Raw genomic sequence first — 24,941 nt, forward strand, 5'->3', positions numbered from 1 at the left:
AAGTTGTCTCTTGCACACTTCATGAAAAAAGACCTTTTTCCCTGTGACAGCAGTACTCATAGGGAGTGGGGGAAACAAGAAACAGGGATGCTCTTTTCTAGCTCTGTCAAACAGTGAGAAGTAGATCAGATGTTCACAAAACAGTCATGTACTAGGCATGCAAACATCGTTATAACGACAGCTGGTGTGTCCACGCATGGAGCCTGTGGCTGAACAGCAGCACAGCTGATCACTGTGGGGCACAGTCCCTCCCTGTGCACACCGGCAGACTGCTGCACAGGCAGCTGCCTTGCCCTGTCAGAGAATCATGGAATCATAGCACAGTCTTGGTTGGAAGAGAACCTCAAGATCATCGAGTCAAGTCCGCTGTCAAGTCCAGCACTAAACCATGGACCTAAGAACCCCATCCACACATCTTTTAAACCCCTCCATGGGTGGCGACTCCACCACTTCCCTGGGCAGCCTGTTCCAATGCCTGACAACCCTTTTCATGAAGAAATTTTTTCTCATATCCAATCTGAACCTTCCTTCGTGCAACTTGAGGCCATTTCCTCTCATCCCATCACTTGGGAGAAGAGACCAACACCCTCCATGCTACAACCTCCTTTCAGGTAGTTGTAGACAACAATAAGGTCTCCCCTCAGCCTTCCTTCAACAGAGGAAGAACTGTTGCTTCGTCTCTTAAGTGTCACCCACAAAAAAAAAAAAGTGCAGATCTTGTGGTGGAGACCATTGCAGTTTTAATGTGAGACATGAGCTCACAGGTGATATTGGACTGCATCTTTTGTTAGCCATAGGATATTGTTTTGACTCCTCAGAAAAGTGGCTTCCAGCTGGGCAGAGTTAATATTAACTATTCACGGCTGGAAAGCTCAAAGTATTTATCCTAGAGGAAAAGACTGAAGATTTTACTTCTGGTCATTCCTACTAATGCTGAGAGTCTGTTGCTCTCAACTCACAGCCTTTCAGAAGCTGTGAAGGGTGTTTTACTCCAAGGAAGACCCGTGCTGCAGTCCTCCGCAATACCTGTGCAGTGCCTCAGCTCACGCCAGGTCTGCTGCATTTTAGCTATTTTGTGACATGTTCTCCCAAGAGTACAAGAACTCACAGACTTGGAGAGACGTGAACAGCATTTAGATGATGGGAAGGTCTCCCTCAAGAACATGTGAGACCTCACTGTTTGCAACCTCCATTTATAACGTGCCATAAAATCCACACCAGCCCCTCCTCCTGGCTTTCATTCTCAGCTTGGCTGAACCTTAATGATGCCCACACAGGAGAGGCTCTGGCAGGGGCCACGGCCACCCACAGCACAGGTTGCCATGTGTGGGTCCTTTGATCTGGACGGCAGGCAGACTTCGTGACAGAGGGAGCAACAAGCAAACGACAAGCTGTCAGCCCTGGCCAGAAAGAAGTTTTGTGGGGAGCAGACTGTGTAACTGGGTGGAGAGGCTGCGTGGCAGGTTTGGCCTCTCGGATCTCTAAGGTGCTCTCCCCAGCTCTGTAATGTAGTTTGCCATTTCCTAGGTGATCTCAAAGGTTGGAGGAAGATGGGATCAAAGTGAAAATCACTGTAAAATGTTGTTTCAACTCATAAAGTCCCTGACGAGGGGAAAATAAGAGCAGCAAATGGAAGTCATGAAAAATTGGAACTGGGAGAAGATCTTATTTGCTTCAATGGATTTTGGATCAGCCCTTCAAAGCCCTTCATAACTAGATTCTTTTTCTCATCGCTGTCAACATAATTCCCGGTCCTTTTGCCTAAAATGTTGTGGTACTGGGGTTTCCGATGGTTACGCCTGCCTGCGAATATACCAGGGCCTCAACTGCTGGGCCACCTCCTGTGGCTCCGTTGTGACGCAAGTGATCACGGATGCTGCAACCAGGCAGACAGAAGAAGGGATGAGAAAAGAAAGGGACAAAATACTGCTTTCCTGCTGCTTCAGCTAACAAGACTGTTTATTTTTCTACTAACCTTAAACAGAGACGAAACTATTTCAGACTTCTGAAAAGCGGCACTATTGGGCTGAAAGAGAGACAAAATCTTATTGAACTTTAAATGAAACTGTGTATTTATGGAGGCAGATTCTCTTTGGATAAATACAAATTTTAAAGTGTTGAAATGGCACAGTCTGATATTTCAAACAACATGCATTTCTGAGGAAGTTGCTTTAAAACGTCTATTTTCTCGCAGTCTCAAAACAGACTGATGTTTCTGGGAAAGACTTTATTGGGAAACTGCCACTTATTGTTGCCTACTGCACAGTGCAAGGCTTTTCCCTGCCTCTCAGACAATGAGAAGACATGAGACGATGCCTGCAGGCAGAAGTGACTGGCTGTTTAGTTTATTTATTTCCTTTTCCTCATTTGTGATGAAATCACTTGTAGGTGCAATAGAAGTGTTTGAAAATCTCAGTAACCCAGTCAGTGCCCAAATTCTGCTCAGAGCTCTTGAGTACTAGAGCAGTTCCAAATGTCACTACATACATAATACGAAAATATTTGTTGCCTTCATAATTTTAAGCCTTTCTTGTATCCACTTCCACACCTGTACACACAAAAAGATCATACAGCATGCAGTAATATCTTAAAAATGCTTTTCTTCTCTTTTCTTCTTTTCTTTTCTTTTCTTTTCTTTTCTTTTCTTTTCTTTTCTTTTCTTTTCTTTTCTTTTCTTTTCTTTTCTTTTCTTTTCTTTTCTTTTCCTTTCTTTTCTTTTCTTTTCTTTTCTTTTCTTTTCTTTTCTTTTCTTTCTTTTTTCTTTTCTTTTCTTTTCTTTTCTTTTCTTTTCTTTTCTTTTCTTTTCTTTTCTTTTCTTTTCTTTTCTTTTCTTTTCTTTTCTTTTCTTTTCTTTTTTTCTTTTCTCTTCTCTTCTTTTTTCTTTTCTTTTTTGCTTTTCTTTCCTTTTCTTTTTTCTTTTTTCTTTTTTCTTTTTTCTTTTTTCTTTTTTCTTTTTTCTTTTTTCTTTTTTCTTTTTTCTTTTTTTTTCTTCTTTCTTTTTTCTTTTTTCTTTTATTTTTCTCCTTTCCTTTCCTTTCCTTTCCTTTCCTTTCCTTTCCTTTCCTTTCCTTTCCTTTCCTTTCCTTTCCTTTCCTTTCCTTTCCTTTCCTTTCCTTTCCTTTCCTTTCCTTTCCTTTCCTCTCCTTCTCCTTCTCCTTCTCCTTCTCCTTCTCCTTCTCCTTCTCCTTCTCCTTCTCCTTCTCCTTCTCCTTCTCCTTCTCCTTCTCCTTCTCCTTCTCCTTCTCCTTCTCCTTCTCCTCTCCTCTCTCCTCACTTCTCCCTCCTCTTTCTTCTTCCTTCTTCGTTTTTCTTATTGCAAAGCACAGCTCTGACTTACGCCACAGTTTTAGTCTGTCTCCACCAGTAGTTTCAAGCACGTTTTCTTCAACAGAACCAGACGTCTCCCGGGCAATTACAGAAATCGGTCTTTTCCATGTCTGGCTCACGTTTTAAGAGAGGTATTCTGCCTGTGACCGCCCAGGAAACTGCTGCTGCTCGTGAGCTGTCTGCAGTTCCACCAGAGCACCACCAGAGGGAAGCAGGACGCTTTGTTTCCAGGGTTTGACGCGGCTTTTTTGCAGCGCTGGGCTCACACACGCCCCCTTTGCCATGTATTTCTTCTCTTGACCCGCGAGAAATGTTGATTTCCGGAACACTATTTACTGTATCTATTCTTTTGAAAGATAGGACGGAAAACTGGGACTGGAATTCCCACCAGAAGAGCCTTAGTTGTTGCTCTTGCATGGCAGCTGCACAAGACTGCTCAGGTTTAGCAGGACTAGCAACAGCAGTTACTGTTCCCTGAACCTTCCAGCTTCAAGAGCAAAGTCACTGAAATAAGATCCTGTTTTCTACCCATTTCAGTGTTGCTCTAAGGAAAGCAGCTGCTAAAATGCTGGTTTACAGAGTGCAATTTGCCACAGCTTTGTACAGTTGCTGCTTAGTTGTGAGTTCTTACAGGACCCAAGGTGCACGCTTCTACACAACAGTGCAGAGGTTTTTTTCTCCTTGGCATTGATGGTCTTCAGGAGCTCCCCAGCTATGACCACAGTGGTTCTTTTCAAGAGAGTAAGAAATTGACCAAAAGAGAAAGTTGTCTAAGTCCCTGAAGAACTCCAATGTACTTTGCACTCATTGGCACAGTCGATAGAGAACCACAATGTTCACAGATGCACTGCCATGGTTTTCTTCACTGTTGCCTTTGCAGGCTTCATTTGTGAGTGTCTAGAAACAGCTCTGCAGAAGAAGAGGACTGCCCTTGGTGGAGATAACACTGATCTAGCAGCTACTACATCAGGCTGTGTCTGGCGTGGCTGGACCAAGTTCTTGTTTCTGCCATTCTTCCTCGGTAACCTTTTCTCTCTTGAGGAAAGGAGATAATACTTTCTGTCCCATGTAAAAGATGGGACATTAATTGATGTTCGAGAGCTGGATCACACAACCATGACCTGATCAGTTTTGGTCAGTTTCCACTAGATGATGCTATAGCCACTTCAGGGAACAGAGGCTGTTGGTGTTAGAAGGGGAAAAAAAATGCGTTCTTCATTTTAACCACAAATTTAGCTGAAGCACTGTTTCTACTCATCAATTCACACCCAAACTCCACTCTTCAATCTTATCCTCGGGGTACTCAAAGTGAGGTATTTTGCATATATGACAAAAGAGGTTTCACCCCAGATGACCACCCAGCTACTTTACACTGAGAGTAATCAAGCCTGTGTGGCAGCACACTTCCAGTGCCAGCCTGCAGTACCAGCTCTCTTCTCTCTCTCTCCTTTCTTCTGCAGGGGACATTATCTACGGTATCCTCACATCAGAACTCAGTGAGCTATTTCCAGCATATGTCTGCAGCGGCCAAGCAGGACAGATGCCCAAAAATCCCACCTCATTTAGCTGGAAGCTGAAACAACTCTTCTGGTAAATCTGTGGTGTGGTAGCAGTGGGAATCATAATTTTAGGAAAACAAAGCCAGATTGTCATCTTTGGTGTTGTAGTGGTTGGGAGAAAAAAGAGAGGGGTGGAGGTTGTGCACACGTCCTTTGTGGAATTACTTTCTTAATGACAATCTCATTAAGAGTGACTTCTGCCAAATGCTGTTTACTTTCTTCTGTCAGATCTGTCTGAGTTAATCACAAGCAGCTCGATTTATAAGTAAGGCTTGTTCTCCTCTGCTTGCTGAGTGACACACAGACCAAGTGTGAGAAACAGCCTGCCAATGGCTCCATCAGGCAGCCCACTTCAGTACAACATCTGAAAAACAAAAGATATCTTGCCAGGTCTCCATCTTAGCCCATGGTTGCTCCTATTGTCTTCCCATGGATGCAGTTACATGGCTGTGGTACAGAGAAGGCTTTGCTCTACACAGTTCTCACCTGTAGAGCTGGCCTTGCCCTGCTGGCAGGTTCAAAATAGAAATAAGGCACAAATTGTATTTCAGCCCAGACTGGCCGCACAGAGGTTCAGACTGAAAGAAATCGAGCCTGGATATGAAGTTGGGACAGCACATGAAGCCAGACTGGTGGGCTAGAAAAATATGAGGATGTGGTATGACAGATTAAGTTAATTGTGTTCATTTCCAGCATCACAAAAGCCATTACAGGTTTAACACAGTGTATTCACGGGTTGGTTGAACTCTCGGAGAAGCAGTCTGCAGTGTCTCATCCTGTCATCACCTCCTTTTTCTACAGTGATGGGTTCAGTTTGTATTGGTGGTATTTATTCTGCCTTTACAGGCTGATTAAGTAATTTTTCTTATTGCACTTACACCTACCTCACAAAATAAAACTGCCCTATGAAACATAGGTTGTGACTTTCCTCCTCCTTTCTCAAGACATCTGAGACTAAGTCCAATGCGTTTACACTGAAGTTGAGCTGCCTGATTTGTCCTTGGCCTTCCAGATACTTCACAGGGAACAGTTAGATCCATATTTGGCCAAGTCACACAGTCACTACTGCAGCTTTTGGGGTCTGGTTATAGCTGTCAAGATCTTGGCTGACAATCCTTGACATTGTACAATATTTTTCTATCTTGACCAAAACACATGATTTCTTGTGCTCCAACTCAGGCAGCTGCAAAAAAGTGAAGAACTCAAGTGAAAGTGAACCGCCTTCTTTGAGCTGCGTATTCCTGGATAGACTGATGACAAATGCGAAGGAGAAATACTATTTTAAAACTGTGAGCATAACAGGAGAAGATTAGTGTATTTGAGTGATCTCAGATGCTTCCACGTGAACAGCTCAGGAAGCCCTTGGTCTCCCCTGTGGGTTGCATCTATCCTAGTTGACCACCATCACTTTTTTAGCCCCCCATGCACTTTCTACAGGACAGAAGTCTGTGGCTAGATCAATGATAGGACACAAAAGCTCTCTAACAGCCTCTCTCCACCTGACCCCCATGGGGGGACATTACTGTCTCTGTGCTGTTCTTTCCCCACCTGCATGACTGCTTTCTTTAAGAGAAAGGAACATGGAAACTTCATGAACTGACAGCTAAGACAGAAGTATTTCCTCTCCATCAGGTTTGTCCTTACAGTCAGCAGGACCATGCACGCCTGTAAAAAAGGCTTCTGAGTATCTGGTCAAAAAGGAATTCCTATGAGACAGCAAACAGAAGGGAAATATCAACATGGGTCTGCCTGCAATGAATTAAATGATATTCTTTATGCTATTGTTTTTACATATCAATGATTTGGTGGTAGCAGTACTGCAACAGTGTGTATATTAATAACAAATTTTTCTGTGAGCATGAAGAACAACTGTCCTCATGCCCTGTGACCTCTGGAAGAAATCAGCGGCACCTAAGAAATGCCCACTGCAATGACCACGTGCTTGTTTTGCTGGGACCTCTCTGTGCAATTTGGCTTCCCCGACGTCTAGTAAAGGTTAAGCTGGTACCCCTGTCTTTCCTTCTTAAGGTGTCTCTCTTCCTAATGTCTGGTTGTTCCCATGAAGCTTACAGTAACTCAGTACCTGTTAGTGTCTTTGAGACTCTCTAATACTCTGTTCTGAGGGGCTGTCCTCAGGTTCAAAGACTATGCGGGATGCACACCGTACGTATTCACCAACACTTAGTTTGCTTATGCTGAAAAGGCAAAAAACAATATGTTAGAATTAATTATTGACTTTCATAACCAGAGCTCTTGCAGTTCCGTTCCCAAAGCTGTAAGATATATGTATGAAAAACAAAAACCCACAAACAAACAAACAAACAAAACAAAACAAAAACAAAAAAAAACAAAAAAAAAAAAAAAAAACAAAAAAAAAAAAAAAAAAAAAACAAAAAACAAAAAACAAAAAAAAAAAAAAAAAAACAAAAAAACCACACCTGATCTTCAAAGCTGCTTATGATGTAAGAAGTCAGTTGGGAGAGCTCATTATTGCTTTTGTGTCCCAGGGCAGAACACACGACCTACACACACACATGAGAGAGACAAATCAACAGACTACTGGCAAGTTCTTTTAACATAGGGCCCTGGTTTTAGGTTTGCAACTATACTACATCCGATGTTTCACTGTCTGAAGTTGATAAAAATGTATGTGGTTCAAGGAGAGGTTTGTGATAAATGCTGGATCATTTTTACAGCAAATAAAGCAATTGGCACACCAGCTCCCTCGCTTGGGTTGCAAATGAAGGTGGCTGAATAGGTTGCAGGAGGGTAGCCCTTGTTTCTCATCATGGGGATTAACTGTATCACGGTCTTAGAAATCTAGAGGATTTTGCACAGCCATCTTCTTCCTTAGTGCTGCTAATGCTTTGTTTAAAAAATCCTTGTCAGTTTGACAGAAAGAGCTAATTCTATGCAAAGATATTTTATGATTTAACTGAAGCTAGTATGGTGAAAATCTGTTTGTTCTCTGGCACCTTAAAATCTCTAAGCCAAGTATCATGGCTGTGATCCAGTTGAGCCTTTAGTGTGAATGTGCACTCTAAGCTCACGCATGGTCTTATCAGATGTAAGCACTAAGAGCCATCATAACTGAAATGTTCCCTGGATTGCATATATAAGAACTCGTTTCTTAAAAATGGATGCTGAATATCCTCTTTGTGTGTACTTTTCATTGTTCCTCATCTTGAACAGAAAGCTTCTTTAAGAAATTTTTTGCAATCAAAAAAGTGGAAGCAAAGAGAAAGAGATTAAGAAATGCCCCTGCAAACATAAAAAATGACAGTTTCAAGTTACTGTGAACTTGTATACAGTCTGTACAAATCTTTCATAAGTTTGGATAGCAAGGCTTGTTTTGCATTATTTTTGGAAGCTGTGTGGGGTTCCTCCTCTCTCAGACATTTCCACATTTCTTCTGCTCTCTGTACACAGCTCTCAGGCTATCCCGACTCCTGGGTGGTATCTCTAGGTCTGTCTGCTGTTCCAAGACTCTGACCTAGCAATTGTTATGTTTATACAACACCTCTGGGAGTGAGCTTTCCTCCTCTGACTGTCTTTAAGATGGGTGGGAAACAGACTTTCAGCTCTGAGATATGCACTGTGCTCTGTTCTCGCTGACTCTGTCCAGGTTAGCAGGATGCACAAACACACTCAACAACACAACTCCTGCGGTGACAAGCTAGATACGGCTTACAGCAGAACATGTCCTGCTGCATTAGTAAGTGGCTTGTTCTCTGATAAACTGTAAAGCTGTTCTATCATCTGTTTGTTGTACTTTGACGTACCTGAAGAAAACAAGATTTTCCATCTTGGCACTGTTGAACCGCCATGATAAAAGTATTGACTGGCTTACAAGTGGGGAAACATTCCAGTTATGTAAACAGCAGGGAAATATTTTTTCTCTCTGCATTCCGACAGTAAGCTGGCTTTAGCTTAGTCCATAACTTAACTTCTGTGTGTGCTGTTCCCTTTGCTGCCTCCACAAACATAAATTGATTTCTTTAGAACCACAGGCTGTTAGCCAATGAAAGAAGGGGTTTTAATGCATTCTTGTAAAAGCCAGCAAAAGATTTTGAAAAGATATCAAGTGACCAGTTCTGAAATGTATTTCAAAAGATGTAAAAACTGCTACGCTGGGTGAGGCCAAATGCTGCTTTGCACAGCATTCATTTCCAACAGTGGACACTAATGACAGAGTTCCCATACAACAGGACAAGTTAAACCCACCTTCTTCTTCTTCTTCTTCTTCTTCTTCTCCTTCTTATTATTATTATTCTTCTCCTCCTCCTCCTCCTTCTCCTCCTTCTTCTTCTTCTTCTTCTCCTTCTTGTTTTAGTGGCGTTTAGATTTGAAGTACTGACTTCAATAGAGTTTAACAGCCATACATAGTGCCCTTCCTTGAATCTATTGACCCTATTTTAAGCCATCCATATCACTGTTCCTATCCATCCATATCACAATTTTCCATCCTAGGTGAGTGTTGGAGTCTAACTGTAGTATGCGCAATGGAGAGGAGATCAAAAAAGGGAGAAAGAATTTATTTTTTGTTGGTTTCAATTGTCTGCCTCATATTGCAAGTCTGTTGCCTTCAGCCCTTCAATTATTAAGAGCAGTAATTCTCAAGCCTCTGCACTTATGCTTTCTATAGTTGAATTCTCAAATATCACATTGCCAGGAGCAACAGTTATTTCACACATTTGGTGATTTTTCTGTTCTTCTGTCGAGTTTGACTTTGAGATGAGGCAAGAGAACAGGCATATAATAATATTGATGGGGCTATATGATGGTTTTACATAAGGATGCAATGGTCTTTATTCTGTTCTCTCTCTGTAACTACAAGAGGAAGCTGAAAGGATTCCTTTTTTTCCTGCAAGATATACAGGGACTTGAAATCTATGACGTGCAAGAATGCTGTCACAACATAATGCACAGTGGGCTCTCTTTTTCCTTCACTGAGATTGGACCTCCATCTGAACCACAATAACAGGAGGCAGGTGGAAATTACATTCGATGTAAAAACACAGATCTGGTAGTCATCTGGATATGCATTTCTTCTGCAGTTCAGGCTCGTTTCTTCACTCACCCATTCAGGAATGCTGTTTGAAATGCACGTTGCAGCCAGTCCAGTTCTACATCCATCCCACTAATCTGACTCTACCCTGTCAACAAAGATGTCATAAATTCGCTGGTTCATTAGCTTTTGAAAGTCAGTTTTAATGAATAACTGCTGGACTTCTAATCTGAAGCGCAACTGCTTCACCTTGTCTTGATTCTTTCAGAAGAATTTCAGGCAAAAGGGACAGAGCAGAACAGACAGCTTAATTCACCTATTTGCTAACTAGCGTCAGCAGAGTCCTCAAAGTAAGGCTGCTCTGGAATGCCAGAGATAGTGAAAGCCCCACATAACCAAACAAACAGCTCAGAATAATAAACTGATCCACGCAATTTCCTGCATCGTCTCTTTGGAGTCAGTGGGCTCATGAGGCTCCTGAGGGAGCAGGAAAAGGACAGACAACCAGATCAGTCAAAAAAAAAAAAAGGGTACTGCCATAAAACAAACACTCTGCAAGAGCTGTGTCAGCTGCATTGGGTGTTATTTCACCTTTTCAACCTGCGATCAGAATTGAGATTACCAGGCAAAAGCAGCAGTCTGGGAAGTCTGAGGGATGTGGGTGTCTGATCATTCTCAGAAGGAGCAGTTCAGCTTTGGCTTCAGCATTAGTATTTCTTCTATAAATAAATTGTGGACAATACATTATGAAAACCTAACTTTCATGTCCACACCACAGTTTAATTTGGCATAAACATATGAAAGTGAGGGTCATGTTCTCAAATGTTGAATACTGCCCTCTTTCTCCTGAAGGCAGGGACGTCTGCAGTGGTGGGTGCGTTATTTTGTGTGGTGTAGGTAACCATTGGGGCTTATCTAGTAGCATGTAGCATTACATATGCATCTGTTTGCAGTAGTTATTGCAAAATGTGTGGATGGCAATGAGATGCTTCCTCTCTATGTCTGTTCTATTTCTTTTGGATTTTCTTTCCAAAACAATTACATGACAAAAAGAACTGATCCCTTTTCCAATTCGGAGCTGAATTCTGACAGTTTTTAAAACCAGTAGTGAAGGCTCACTTACTACGGTATGTTTAGCATTTGGCTGTAAGGAGGTAAACCTGATGCTGTGCTTAAACTGATTTTAAAGAATTCTGGACATCCACTTAATGCTGAATCTTCACTAAGAGTAAGTTTATAAACAGAGTCAGAAGAAAAAGCAGGAGGCAAATAGACCTGCATGCCCCTTGGTCCTGTTTCCACCACCAGATAAGCTTGTAAAGTGTTTGGTTAACTACTAAGAATAGTTGTTGGTCCACTTAAAGATTCAGCAATATTTGTATGGAATAATTAGCCATGTGAGAGGCACAGCGTCCATTCAGACTCATGTGTGCCTGTATGGAGTAAGACTAATTGTGTCAGTGCTCCTTACTCATGATAGTGCTGCAAGCAGTTGTGTCCAAAGGGTCAAAAGGCAATCTAGCTGTGTTATTTCCCAGCCTCAGAGTAACCGCTTTTGCAACCTCAATGTACCTCTCAAACTTTTCAAGTGGTTTTAAATATAGGATTAAGGTAGCAGACAGAGATTGCATGTTTCCCATGGCTCTCTGGAAAAATGGTGTGCTAGACACAATATAAATTTAAAAATATTTGGAAGGCAAAACTTGCAGAGCTTGCCAGAGGATGACTGTTTCACAACAGCTCTCAAGGTTTCAAAACTTGTTTTCAATGTGTGCGAGAGGAAAGCAAAGCTCTTCCAATGCTTTCAGGAAGCAGAATCTGACAAAATGGCTCTTCCCAGACATAGAAGTCCAGGGCACACACTGAAAATCTGTCAAGTTTGGTTCAAGAATCTTCTTGAATTGTATATAAAACTTTGTCCAAAAATATGTTTTGTTAAATTACAGCAGTATTTTTCTTATTTTGAAAGCTTTTCTGTAAACCTAGTGGGTCTATCAGCTATAAACCAAGTGCCATCTTGCAGATCAGACAGAAGATGAATGCTTCACCACACAAGCCCTGACTCAAAGGCTAAAGTGACAGTAGAAACATGCTTAATAACATTTCTATGCTACAAATTCTTTTTTTGTTATATTACTTTCTTAGTCCTACATTTATTGCCTGAATACAATTCTTACTGTTTCTCTTGCCAATAAATAATAATAATGTAAAAAATCCTATGATGACAAGAGCATGTAGAAAAATGGTATCAGAAGAGCAGAGCCATAAGCTTTCCAGAAAGACACATGTTCTCCATTCTCTTTGTGTTGCTTTTATTTGTTCTTGAAGCGTAGGAGCACAGTGAATAGCACATACATTTTGTATGTTCTGTACATTCATCTATGCTATGCCAGAACCTTTAATGGTGAACTAAGCATCTTGTCATTTAACCTTTTCCCACAACTATGCAGACTATTTAACAACCAGGCCCAGGAAGTTAAAGTTTCTAGGCATGCTTGTGCAGTGATCATAGAATTTTAATGTGTAAGCGGTCAAATCCTTCTATATTCAAAGCCCAGAAAAATAAATGAGCTTTCCCATTTTGCTTCATGTTTAAGATTGTTTTATGAAACAATAACCAATGTGTCTTTCCAAGGTCATGTGCATGTTAGTGACAGATTTCAAATATAAAATGTCAATGCACTCTTAATTAGGTCAAGATGTTTGAGCAAAATTCCTTCTGTCCAAAGCATCCTCTTTTTCCATGTGTAAGATAATTAAAATAAATGATGCCCATGAGGAAAGCCATGCTCTATCATCAAAATCCCATTTATCTAGATAAGCTTCAAATCCATCCATGTTCTGTTCAGATAAAGTTCATCTGTCTTTATTTGCAATTGATCTGGCTTTGATTAAGCTTGGTGTAGTGGGCTGGGGTTTTTTGCCTCAGTAGCCTCCATGATAGGTTCACATCATTGAAAAAAAGAATTCAGAGCCTCTTCTGCTTTCCAGTTGCCCTCACACTCCTTCTCTTAACCTTTGATACTGACCTTATAAGGCTTTTTCGAGTTCTTGAAGGGCTCATCACCTAGTGAGAAAAAATCTCAAGGGAAAGAGAGATTTTTTTTTTCAGCAATCGTGGTAAGAGGTCTGGAAACATGTTTGGAACCCAACTGCCTTTTCTTTGTTTCTCCAGTTTTAAGTAAGTAGAATTTGTTCTAACTTTTTAATCCAAATCACCACATGTCCTTGGAAGTTAAAATTCTCATCAACAGTGCTGAAAGAGGGAGAGACAAAGTAAACTTCTGCTAACATGGCTCTAGTACATAGAACCTGAGGAAAACAGAGATCTTGTCCTCAGTAGAAAGCAAAATTTTATAGTTGGGTCCTAGTGAGGCTGATGTGCTTTAAGTTGATTTTTTTACATAAATGGCTAGCTGCTATAGGTACCAACTCTGACAATTATCTTTAAAGAGTTTACATATACAGTGTTAATGTGGAAAGGGCAGAAACTGTCACTGCTGGGAGTTTGTCCATTCTTGAAGATAACGAGATTGAACACTGTGTGTGCCCCCATCAGTTTTATTAAGTAATAAAATAATTGTTTCTAAAACTTTCCCTCTTTGCTTTTGAAATGTTGTGTTGTCATTCAATTGGTAAACACCCTAACCAGCTGTATCAAACAAGTGACGCATGGAAGGGTAATTACACAAGCTCGAAGAAAACAACATAGCAACAAAAAAGGAAGCAATTCTTGTACTTCTGGAGGAAAAAAAATGTGTCCAGTCCTGGGCCCCTCAGTTCCAGAAGGACAAGGAACTGCTGGAGAGAGTCCAGCACAGGGCAACAAAGGTGATGGAGTGGAGCACCTCCCTTATGAGGAAAGGCTGAGGGAGCTGGTTCTCTTTAGTTTGGAGAAGAGGAGACTGAGGGGTGACCTCGTTAATGTTTACAAATATTAATGTAGGTGAGTAAAGGGTGAGTGTCAGGAGGATGGAGCCAGGCTCTTCTCGGTGACAACCAATGATAGGATAAGGGGTAATGTGTTCAAACTGGAACACAGGAGGTTCCACTTAAATTTTAGAAGAAACTTCTTCTCAGTGAGGGCAACAGACACTGGAACAGGCTGTCCAGGGGGATTGTGGAGTCTCCTTCTCTGGAGACATTCAAATCCCTTCTGGACACCTTCCTGTGTAGCCTCATCTGGGTGTTCCTGCTCCGGCAGGGGGATTGGACTGGATGATCTTTTGAGGTCCCTTCCAATCCCTGACATTCTATGATTCTGTGATTTACTTAAAACCTAGCTTCAGTTAACTGTGCCTAGAACAAGAACAGAGCACCAAGGTACACATAAGTAAATAGCTTTGTAAAATGGAAGAGGACTATCACTGACTTGATGACATTTCACTCTCCAACATGACTTAGTTCTTGCACACCTCTAGGAAATTCAGTGAGGAAAAAACAAAGCAAAACAAAACAAAACACCATTTACTCCTGTTTATGACAAAAATAGGCTTTGCACAAGATACAGTAAAATATACCCACCAAATGTATTCTATACCTTTTTCACAAGATTGGTCTGTGATTAGTGATAGCACTGAAGTATAGAGCAATATTTTTCAAAGCAGTATGCGATCTTGTAGTTGTCTATTAGCAAAAACTACACAACTCATCTTCTACCGTACACTCTGTAAAGAGGTGACAATTAACTTCATCGTTTGCTATTCTGGTCATAATTATCCTCACCTCACTCCCTATAATGAGAAAGGATGAAGTCTAGTTCTTGGATTATGAAGAGTTGGGATCATGAAGGAAAAGAAAGACCTGAATGATCTTTAATGGAAATTACGAGAAGCAGAGGTAGGTGGGTTTATGGATCACAATATTCATTAACATACTTGTCTGAAGGTTGGCAATAGAGGCAATGTGTGAGAAACTCACTATTGAACACTTCAGAAGACATTTTCGCCTTATGTTTTTATTAAACTATAAAAGTAATTTCCAAGTTACAGAAGAGTTAATGGAAAAGGAGTTGGTAATAAAATGTAAAAAACAAATAAACAAAAAAACTACAAACAGATATTTGTAATAGAGTATAAAAACATGGAAAACAAACAATAAAATTGTCAGTTTCTTCTTTTATTCCCATTGAGGAACATGCTTTACTTCTTGTGAAAATTCATCTAGTGGCAAACATCAAAAACAATAGAAGCGAGACCTTATGTCAACTGAACTAGGTTCACTTAGCTCCTGCCTCTTTTATGGTCACGCAATACTGATCTGCTGACACACGTGCAAGCAAATCTTTGGGACAGGTAGACAAAATACAAGACCATGGAAAAGGTAAATAGGAAGATATAAGGTAAGGCACGATTACTATACAGAGTCCAGACAATGAAAAAGGGGCGTACACACAGTATTCAGGTACTGATGTGTCTTCACACCCCAGCAGGAGAGCTTTAGGGCCATCACTTTAAATGGACACATGTACCTGAAGACAGAAAGACAATTATTTTCTCTATACAACACAATACAGATACAACATTTAGATTATTTGCTTCGGACTGAAATCTGGGATTCAGAAACAATGCCAACTGCCACATGTCCATTGGTTTCACTGATTTCCAGAGTTAGTCCAAATTTGGGGGTCTTTCTTAGCCCTTACTCTGACAAAATTTCCATCTGAAATAAAAAGGAACCACACTTGAATATGCATGGAAGGATTAGGCCTAGAACATGCAGTCTCAGTTTGAGTTCCCTGGTGTTTATTTCTGTTTTGCTGAAATTTTAGTCTTAGCTAGCTTTTGTTAACCAGACAGGAAAGGAGACACTTTGGACTTTGCAAATAAGAGGACATAACCTGAATGTCACTTCAGCCACAAAGTCACATGAAACAAATGGGTTAGACTGCTAAAAGAAGTACTAAGTTTACTCCAAATCTTTTTTTTGGTTTAACTGCTGCAAACACATATACCTTTAGTGTGATTTCAAGTGGGCGAGGGAGCCAAACCCAATACTCAGCACGTCCTCCTTTCTGTTTGCCTTAACTTCTGACAGGCTGCTGAAGTAGACATGGCAGGGTTGCTTGTATGACTTCAAACAAGGGTTTATAAGCTCCTGAGGTGCTGAGTGTACCTGCTGTTAGGACACAATGATGCAGTAGATGTCTGGAAAAGAGACGGAGGCTGACACTCTTACAGCTGTCCCAGTATTATGACAAGACTGTTGGCTGGGATGTCCCAATAGTCTTCTCATTAATGTGTAACAGAAGTGGTAACTTGGACTTTCTTACTGCTATAGCTCTCGTTTAATTTTTTTCCTGCTCCCATTTTAACATACTGAGCTCAATTTTTTCTTACTTTTCCTGCAGTTACTGACAGAAGTCATATTTTTTTTTTGTAGGAGAAAAGAGAGCACGTTCCCTCTCGAGCCTTGTATATTTTCCTTCTCCTGGCACTGTGTTTTCAAGAGCTCTCTGTCCTAGATGTGTATCACAGTAATTCTGAAAGCAATTCTTTTCTCATGTCTTCAGTCCTGGGCTGGCTCAATTTCAAAATAATGTTTTGAGTAATGTGCATATGAGCTATCATATATAGATAGAGTGAAATTATATGAATATAGTATAAGCCATGATCTGTCTGTGTTTGAATCTTCTTTTTAACTCTCACATTTAACTCTCACAGTTTAAAGCTAAAATAGTGTAGTTAATACTTTCTTAAAATCTGGGATATGCAACTCCAAGGTTTCTGAGATGGAAGACAGAACTTTGTACTGTGTTAAAGTATTGGATTGATTTTTATTCCACTGTTCTTCTACACACAACCTTTTATTATCCACTGCACTATTACATGGCTTAGAGTTCAATTGCTTAGGTTCACAGTTGTGTGAAGCATCTCCTGTTGAAAGAGGTCCTGCCATTTTCACTTAATACCGTGTAGTCTTTGCCGTGGAGACAACAGTGAAGTCACTCCCTATTCATATCACCTCTGTTTCTCCTCATGACTTATTATCTGTCATGTTGTTTTGCCTATCACATCTCTTTTCAGTTATCTCTTTTCCAAGCTGAAGATAATTTCTTGTCTGAGAGGAGTATTGCCATCAGAGTGTCCTAAATGACTATCTACCATATTTGATATTCATAAGCGATACTATAAATTGTGTGAATTTTAATAAGGAAGCTATATCCATGGAGACTGTAGTCCTTTCTTATCCACAGAGAAAAGCCACACTTCTCCTGCTTGTGAGTTTCAGTTGTATAGGGAAGAACTGCTCTACATGCCCCAAACCTCCTCTCCCTGACTCAAAACTCAGGGACCTCTGGAAATGTCAGAACTAAAGTCTCTCTTCAGAAAAACACTTTCCAAACATGCATTTCAAGATAATTTCTTGGGTTCTTTGTGGATGCTTTGATATAGGGAAGAGAGTTGAGAAATTTAATCATTCTTCCAGAGCACCGTTGTACTTTGCTGTGTTAGTGCAGAACACCCTGTGTAGCAGGTACAACGAGCAGTATCTGTGCACTGTAAGCAAGCAGAGCCAAAGAACGATGGTGCTTTTGTGTTTCAAGACTACAATATACAGCAAGTTTTGGAAAAGCAACCTGGAATAACCTGTCTAACAAACATATTCTTTGACTCTGTCAGCTTATTCAGGAGCAAAACCTGCCCTGAACAGACTTCACTCTACAGACCTTGCCTGCATCTTCTGTCCTGCCACATCAGAGCTTTCAGAGTCTTCAGTTTTGCTGTATTTCAACCTGCCTTTTATGACCCAAGTAGCCTTCCACAGTTTTCTCACATCCAATGTCTGCCTAGATCTTTACAAAAATCGTACAGCACATACTTTGGGGTACAGAATACGGCAAAAGACACTCACTGTAGCATGACTGTACTAGGCCAACGAGCGACTTTGTGCTTATAGTCAAAGTATGTCTCATGACCTCTCATGAGCTTAACCTAAAAGTATATTCAACATCTGCCGTGCAGACAGAGACCAGCAGATGTTTTGATTTTGACTACTTTTTTTAAATTTTATTTTGGAAGCTAGCCATATGATATTCTTAGTGTGCACTGTGCTTGTCCACAAGTGAGGATGAAATTCCTATGACTAAACTTTATCATTGTCTGAATACTGTGAAGCAATATGAATCTTGTTTTTCTTTTTTATAGCTTGAACTAATAACCCATACTTGGATCATTCAAATGCTTGTTTGCTCTGCTGAAGACTAAAACACTCAGACCTCTGCCTGAAAGGAGAAATTTTTGGCAGGCTGACTCTTATCCTCCTACGTAATAATCTTTTTCCAAAGTCATGTGGACAGACATTTTGCCCTCATTTAAGGGCTATGTATTCTCTTCAGTCTGTGTCAGAACTCCCAGAGGTGTCAATGGGATTTGTGTGTATAAATCAAAACTGACTGCCCTCAACTTTTTGTGTTTAAACACTTCATGCGGGAAGTCTGAACTTCAACTATCTATCCCTGAACAATTTATCTCATAATAATCAAAACCAGTGAATTACTGCTATTCAAAAGGATTGCAAAGTATCTAGCCCACTTTTTACTGATAAAACAAGTGATAATTTAGAGACTATATCTTCTTTTCAGAAGATTCTTCAATTCCACCATCCATGTTGCTTCATGTTCTGTTTAAGCCAAAGGCCGAGACCTAAAATGGCTGAAGAAATCCACTCAGTTTTTGTGACTAAGATCTTGATTGCCTAGCTTTGAGACCTCAGTACAAAAAGTAAAATACATCCTCATCTTTCCTTTACACTTTTTTCACTACTGCCACTAAAGAAATATTCAATGGTCAGACGCTACTGAGGCAGCTTGTTCCAACAACATATCCCGCTGCAGGGAGCTTGCAAGGGCAGACTCTGCAGCAAGACTGCTGTCCTGCCTATCTCCGTCATGGTTTTGGGGGCAGTGAGTGAAAAATGTAGAGCTGTAGGCAGGTAAGGCACTGGCAGCACTGGGAGATGAAGGTTCTCACTCAGAGATGAGAACTCAGAAGCTGGGCCTGTTCTCTCTGCCCTTCCTCCCAAAAAGTACAGGAAGAAAGAGGAAGAAGTAACTTCCCAGAGCCTCTTCTTCCTCCCCTTCTCCTGGAATAGCTCTGCTGCTTTAATTTAAACCATGAAGACTTTGGATGTCACCTACCAGGGACTGCCACTTGTCCCCAAAATACTGTATTTTAGGCTCGTCGGTGGCAGATTTCAGAGGTCATTTTCTGAGAATGCAAGTATTTCTCCTCGTGCTCTATAAAAACTATTCCTGCAAGCTTTGCTTCTCATACAGAGTCTTAAATATCCCCTGTTGAAATACTGCCCGACATCCACAAAGGGAAATGGACAGCACAGAGCAATCCTGTACGCTGGCAACGGCTGAAATAGCAGAAAGAAGTCTGGTTCTGCTAGTTCCATGTTGTGTGATCTTTCCCCAGATGGACACTGCATGCTTGAGCACAAAGAGGCTTAGAGCAAGCCCAGTAACATCACGTCCTGACCTCTGTTCCTATCTCTAGTTCAGATAAAATTTAGAATGCCCCAAGATTTCTGCAGACTTAATGTTTCAGTTGCAGTTGTGTTTCTTTTGTGGCACAAAGTCACTTACAGAACATCTTTACTGTAAAAACAAAAATGACCTGCATTCCTCCAAAAATTGTGGGGTATGTGAGACTGCAGTGTTGTCACTGCACAAATACTGTGTGGGCTGAGTACAAGGATGTATTCTGTCCAGCTGTATTTGGGGGAACACGAAGGGGGAGAAATATAATGCTTTTCTTCTCCATATTTGGAAAGATGCTTGGCCACGTTTCATTGAATAATTCAACCAGCAAGATATTTGGCTAAAGGACAGCAACCCTCAGACTGTTTGCAGAAGGGTTTTTAACCAGGGGTAATGATTTCCCTTTTGTTTAGTAAGCAGGGTGGTGTTAAATGGCCATATGATCTTGAGAGGAGACAGTAAAGAATTACTGGAATTCATGTAGTCTGTGGATTTTAATAAGACAAATAAAGAGATACGGGAATGCGATTGTAAAAGCAGTTGAAGTGCTGCTCTTAAGCTTTCCTTTTCAGGACCAGTCAGCCCTCTTCTGTCACGTGACAAAGGCAATTTATTCACAAGATCTAGTGGGTTTTGTTACCTGCTGTTTTGTAATGGAATAGAGTCACAGTCCAGCACCACCTTCTTGTCACATTGTCCTCAGAAGCCACACGAAACCTGTATTTTCTGCTAAAGTAGTGAAGCCCAGGGCAGATATTTTGACCTTAAGGACAATTAAAGTGGGAAAAACTCCTTTTCCTCTCCACTTCCCCATCTGCTACAGATCAGTATGAACCAAAGCACAAATAATATGCATGAATACAACAGGGAAAAGACCATCAAAAGCAGAGGGCTTAAGCGCATCAACATGGAAAGGATTTGTAAAGAGCTGGCAGGCAGACTTGGAGAAGGCAATTTCATTACAACAGAGATTTCCCCTGGAAATGGTGCTCTCAGAAAAGCTCAGTGAACATATAGTGAACAGAATGTTTGCTGCTTACACAGACACACAATCTCCTCCACCATCTGCAAGATGACTTTTTCTCTTGTCGGCACAAACCCATGGATAAAAAACCTTCCTGAGGATTTCACAGGCTGACTCCAAGCTTTTTAAGTTTCAGTTTATTCCAGAAATTATTCTCTAGTTTTTTCAAATCACGCTGGGAACACAGCAGAAGACTTTGGATGGCTCCCTCATACCATTAGATCACTTTTATTAAACACGCTGATACTAACTTCTCGTAGTCCCATGTAATGCTTCATTTAGTGTCTCCTCTTTGCACAACTAGGTTGAATGCCGATGGTTTTAAAGAGAGTTACCTGTGACAAGAGAGAATGAGGAGAGTTATTTATTTACAGGTCACTGATTTTTTTTGAAATCTTTTTCACACTAATTATCCACGGATTGAAAGGAAATTTCCCCTCACCACTTCAACTTTCCTGGATTTTTCTCCACATCAGTACCAGGCTAGAGTCTCAGTCTTGCATCCAGAGTCAGAGTTTAGCTGTTCACCTATTTACTCCTTATCTATTGTGAACTCCCTGTGTGACAACTACATTCAGATCTTGAACTGATTACTTCCCTCTGCTGCCCCTACACATCCAAACACAGCTTTCTGTTGAACCAGTAGGAGCTTCTGTGCAGCACAACTGCAGGGCCTGCATGACCAAAGAGAATATACATTTTCACAAATTTCAAGGACTAATTTGTAACTGCCCTGCTATTTTTTGCATTTGCAGTCCTGATGAGACTACTAAGATTGAAATTAACTGCTGTGTTCTCACAGTTAGTCATACCTGATTGTGATGTCCCGTGCTGGCAAGTACAGGAGGTGCATATGAAAACCGGCCTTTGACATGAATTGTTCTTCCTTTGCAAAATTTTTTTTCAATTCATCCTCCTTTCCTTTGCTTCTGAGTCCTAAAATGTGTACCATTTAGAACCTAAATCTAGTGTTATGAAAACATGGGGAGAACAAGAGAACTGACAGCCTTCCAACAAGCTGAACCAGCCTAGAGAAAATAACCTTTTATGACCTAAATACTGAAAAGTAACAGTAGCACATCATAACTGCAATGATGCAGTTCAGTTAGGAGCACCTTGCAGAAACCAGGCACTTCCTCCATTTCCACCCCCTTTTCTTGGCTATACTTTTGCAGTCTTTCATTCTGGTCTCTGCGAGGACTGACATGATCTCTACTCCAGTACAACGTAAGTGAAGAGCACTGAGAGGTATACTAGTGCTGTGACTCAGACCACAGTGAATGCAATTGCAGCACCGTTTCTTTAATCCTCCAAAGACCAATGATGCAAATCAATTTGCTGAGGACTTTGGTAGTTGTAGCAACTTTCAGCTACCCCTTTCAAGACAAAAAGGCTGCAGAATAGTTGCAGCTTTATGTCGCTGTCACATGAGCAAAAACAGTTTAAGTGACCTGGCTCATCAGTTACACAGCCTCCAGCACCAAAACTACTCTTCCCATGTGCCTCAGTAAGTGTTTGATCGCTATTGTCTCTTCAAGCACTAAGTGGCAAACATATACCTAAGAAATATATTTTTGTAAAGCACTTGGACTACTACATGAATCTAAAACGACATTGGAATGGTATATCAAATGCATTGTGTCCCTCATTAAATAATATCTTCTGTCACTTAGTCTCTTGTCATTTGCAGTGGAATTTGAGTGTTGCTGGGAAATCAAAGGCACAGCATTGGATCAATTTTCCACCACCTGACACCCCAGTGAAGAAAGAGTAAATAATTCAATTAAATTTAAATGTGAGTTTTGACTTGCAAATGCAGCAATGTACCTTTGTATTCCATGGCACTGTCAAATGTCAACAGAAGTAAACTAAAGCAGAGAGAAAAACTAGAAAATTAATAAAGGAAGAAAAAAGACCTGTGAAAGGCAAAGAGTTGCATCAACAGGTTTACATGGCTAATCTATCCCAAAGGAATTTTTTTGACTCTGAGTTACTCCTGGAAATGGAGTTGATTAGCTGGAGAGCTGTTTAATACTGAACTAGTAGCTGAAATGAACCCAAGTTATTGCCTCATAACAGTCTAGCAAATTTAATCTGTACAGAGGTTGCTTGAAGGGGGAGTGGGCTCTGAATTCTGGCAGGTCTTTTTGGGAGTGTTTCTCTCTCCCAAAGTGATTCACAAACAGCAAGATAGCATGGGAACCCTTCCAAGAAATGGCTTGTAATCTCGAACTTGGCTACTGGGAATTTTTCGTAACAAGCACAGAAGACATTGTCACTGTCAGTACATCCAGGCATATATACATTTACATACACATGTAGATATGCAGATACTGTCACTACCTTTCACGCACATAGCCTTTGTGCACACTCACCCTGTACATTCAGACACCTCACCAGCACTTCGGTGAGACGCTCATCAGTAAGGTATTGCTATAACTTCGAAGTTGGAAAACTGGTTCCCAGGCGGATGAAATGTCCCCTTGAACGAGACAGGGAGACGGTGACAGAGCCAGGCTCGGGACCCGAGCGTGGCCCCGTCAGACCTCCCAGCCGCGAGCGCATCCTCCCCGCAAAACAAAGGGCTAAATTAACCACGATTAATTCAGCACGTGTCAGTGCAAGCCTTGGCTCGGTCCCCGCGACTAGCAGCTCCAGCTCCGCGGCGGGGGAGCGGAAAAGCCGCTCTTCGATTTTGGGGATTTTTCCGCCTTTCTCACCCCCGCTTTCGCCCCGCCACCCCCGGAGCCCAGCACCGCGCAGCTTCGGCTCGGAGCGTTCCTAGTGACCGGGATCGCCCTCGCCAGCCGGGGGGGACCCTGAGGGGCGGGACAGGGAGGCGGGGAGGGAGCGGCGGGTGGGCTCGTTACCGAAAGGCGAGGGGCCGGGGGGGGGGGGGGGGGCGTGTGAGGGGCAGCGCCTGAGCCGCGGGGGAGGCCCGCGGGGGGATTAAAGGGCGGGGGTACCTTCGGAGGCCGGCGGGGAGGCGGGCAGGCTGCCCCTCGGAGCAGACAGGAGGTGGGGCGTCAGGGGGCGACCAGCCGCTCTCCTCCCGCGGCTGCCGGCGTCTCCCCGCGCCCGCCGCCCCGCGATGTGGCCCCTGGTGGCTCTCTGCTGCTGGGGGGGGCTGTCGCTGTCGTTGTCGCCGTCGGTGCCGCAGGGCCGGACGGGCGGCCAGCCGGGCGCTCTCTCCCGCGCCCCCACCTTCCCTTCGCCCGCCCTGGCGGCGCCGCCGCTGCCCGACACGACGGAGAGCAAAGTGGAGAAGCTGGGCCGCGCCTTCAAGCGCCAGGTGCGGCGGCTGCGGGCGCGCAGCGGGCGGCTGGAGCTGGTCTTCCTGGTGGACGAGTCGTCGAGCGTGGGTCCGGCCAACTTCCTCAGCGAGCTGCGCTTCGTCAAGAAGCTGCTCTCCGACTTCCCCGTGGTGCCCGCGGCCACGCGCGTGGCCATCGTCACCTTCTCCTCGCGCAGCAACGTGGTGCCGCGCGTGGACTACATCTCGCGGCGGCGGCCGCAGCAGCACAAGTGCGCGCTGCTGGGGCGCGAGATCCCCGCCATCTCCTACCGCGGCGGCGGCACCTACACCAAGGGCGCCTTCCAGCAGGCGGCGGTGAGCGCGGCGCGGGGACCGGGGTGCGGTGGGGGGCGTGGTGGTGCCGGGAGGGGTGTGATGGGTGTGCGGTGCGGGCCGCCGTGTGCCTGTGGCCGTGAGGTGTGTGGTGAGGGGCACGGTGGTGCCACGAAGTGTGAAGTGAGTTGTGTGGTGAGGGGCACAGTGAGGGCTGTGGTGGTTCCTTGAGGGGTGTGGTGGGGTGTGAGGGGCACGGTGGTTCTGTGAGGTGTGTGATGAGGGATGTAGTGGTTCCGCTGGCTGTGTGGTGAAAGACGTGGTGGTGCTGTGAGGTGTGTGGTGAGGGAAGCACTGGTTCCACGTGGGTTGTGTGATGAGGGATGCAGTGGTTCTGTGGGATGTATGGTGAGAGGTGTGGTGATGCCGAGGGGTGCGTGGTGAGGGACACGGTGGTGCTGTGAGTTGTGCGGTGAGGGATGTGGTGGTTCCATGGGCTGTGTGGTGAGAGGCGTGGTGATGCCGTGAGGTGCATGTGGCGGTGAGGTGCGGGATGCAGGGTGGCAAGCTGTCAGGTGTGAGGGAAAGCAATGCGAGGCGTGTGGTGCGGTGCTGCCCAGGGTGGTGAGGTGTGGTGGCTTGGTGTGTGGTGTGGGAGTGTGGTTCTGCATGCCTTGCGAGGGTGCTCAGTGTCAAGGGGTGTGGGGCTGTATGGTGGGATGTGAAATGTGGTATAGTCTGGTCAGGGCAACTAGTTACCATCGTCTCATGCTGCCTGCACCTGCAGCTTCCATGTTTTCTGCTGCCCTTGCAAACAAATGTGTGAAATTCACTATGAAGAAGCATGGAGCCAATGTCTCTATTTCAGAAGTGATAATATATATGAGTCAAGTCTGGCATCTGAAATGTCTGCTTTGTTTCTTGTCAGGGGGACTTGGGTGCCTGATAGCTGTCAGCAGTCAGAGATA

At 42.9% G+C, this 24,941-nt stretch overlaps 1 protein-coding gene and 1 long non-coding RNA gene across 3 annotated transcripts in view; one reads left to right on the top strand and one right to left on the bottom strand.

Annotated features, from left to right (window-relative positions):
• Nucleotides 1–14,832: 14,832 nt before the first annotated feature.
• Nucleotides 14,833–23,315, bottom strand: LOC110364911 (uncharacterized). 2 transcript variants are annotated; one of them, XR_002424015.2, is made up of 4 exons: nucleotides 22,781–23,315; nucleotides 21,218–21,341; nucleotides 20,848–21,079; nucleotides 14,833–20,740 (listed from the first exon to the last, which is right to left on the bottom strand). It is a non-coding gene; the product is annotated as an uncharacterized LOC110364911 (long non-coding RNA). The 2 variants fall into 2 exon arrangements; XR_010469025.1 differs by having other exon boundaries at nucleotides 21,218–23,312.
• Nucleotides 23,316–23,358: 43 nt separating this feature from the next.
• Nucleotides 23,359–24,941, top strand: part of SVEP1 (sushi, von Willebrand factor type A, EGF and pentraxin domain containing 1) — a 133,536-nt gene continuing 131,953 nt past the window's right edge. Inside the window, exon 1 of the mRNA XM_021298751.2 lies at nucleotides 23,359–24,015. Coding sequence (XP_021154426.2) covers nucleotides 23,497–24,015 — 519 coding nt within the window. The 5' untranslated portion in view covers nucleotides 23,359–23,496. The remainder of the gene's footprint in view (nucleotides 24,016–24,941) is intronic.

Source organism: Columba livia, chromosome Z (genome assembly GCF_036013475.1).
Source record: "Columba livia isolate bColLiv1 breed racing homer chromosome Z, bColLiv1.pat.W.v2, whole genome shotgun sequence".
Taxonomy (NCBI): domain Eukaryota; kingdom Metazoa; phylum Chordata; class Aves; order Columbiformes; family Columbidae; genus Columba; species Columba livia.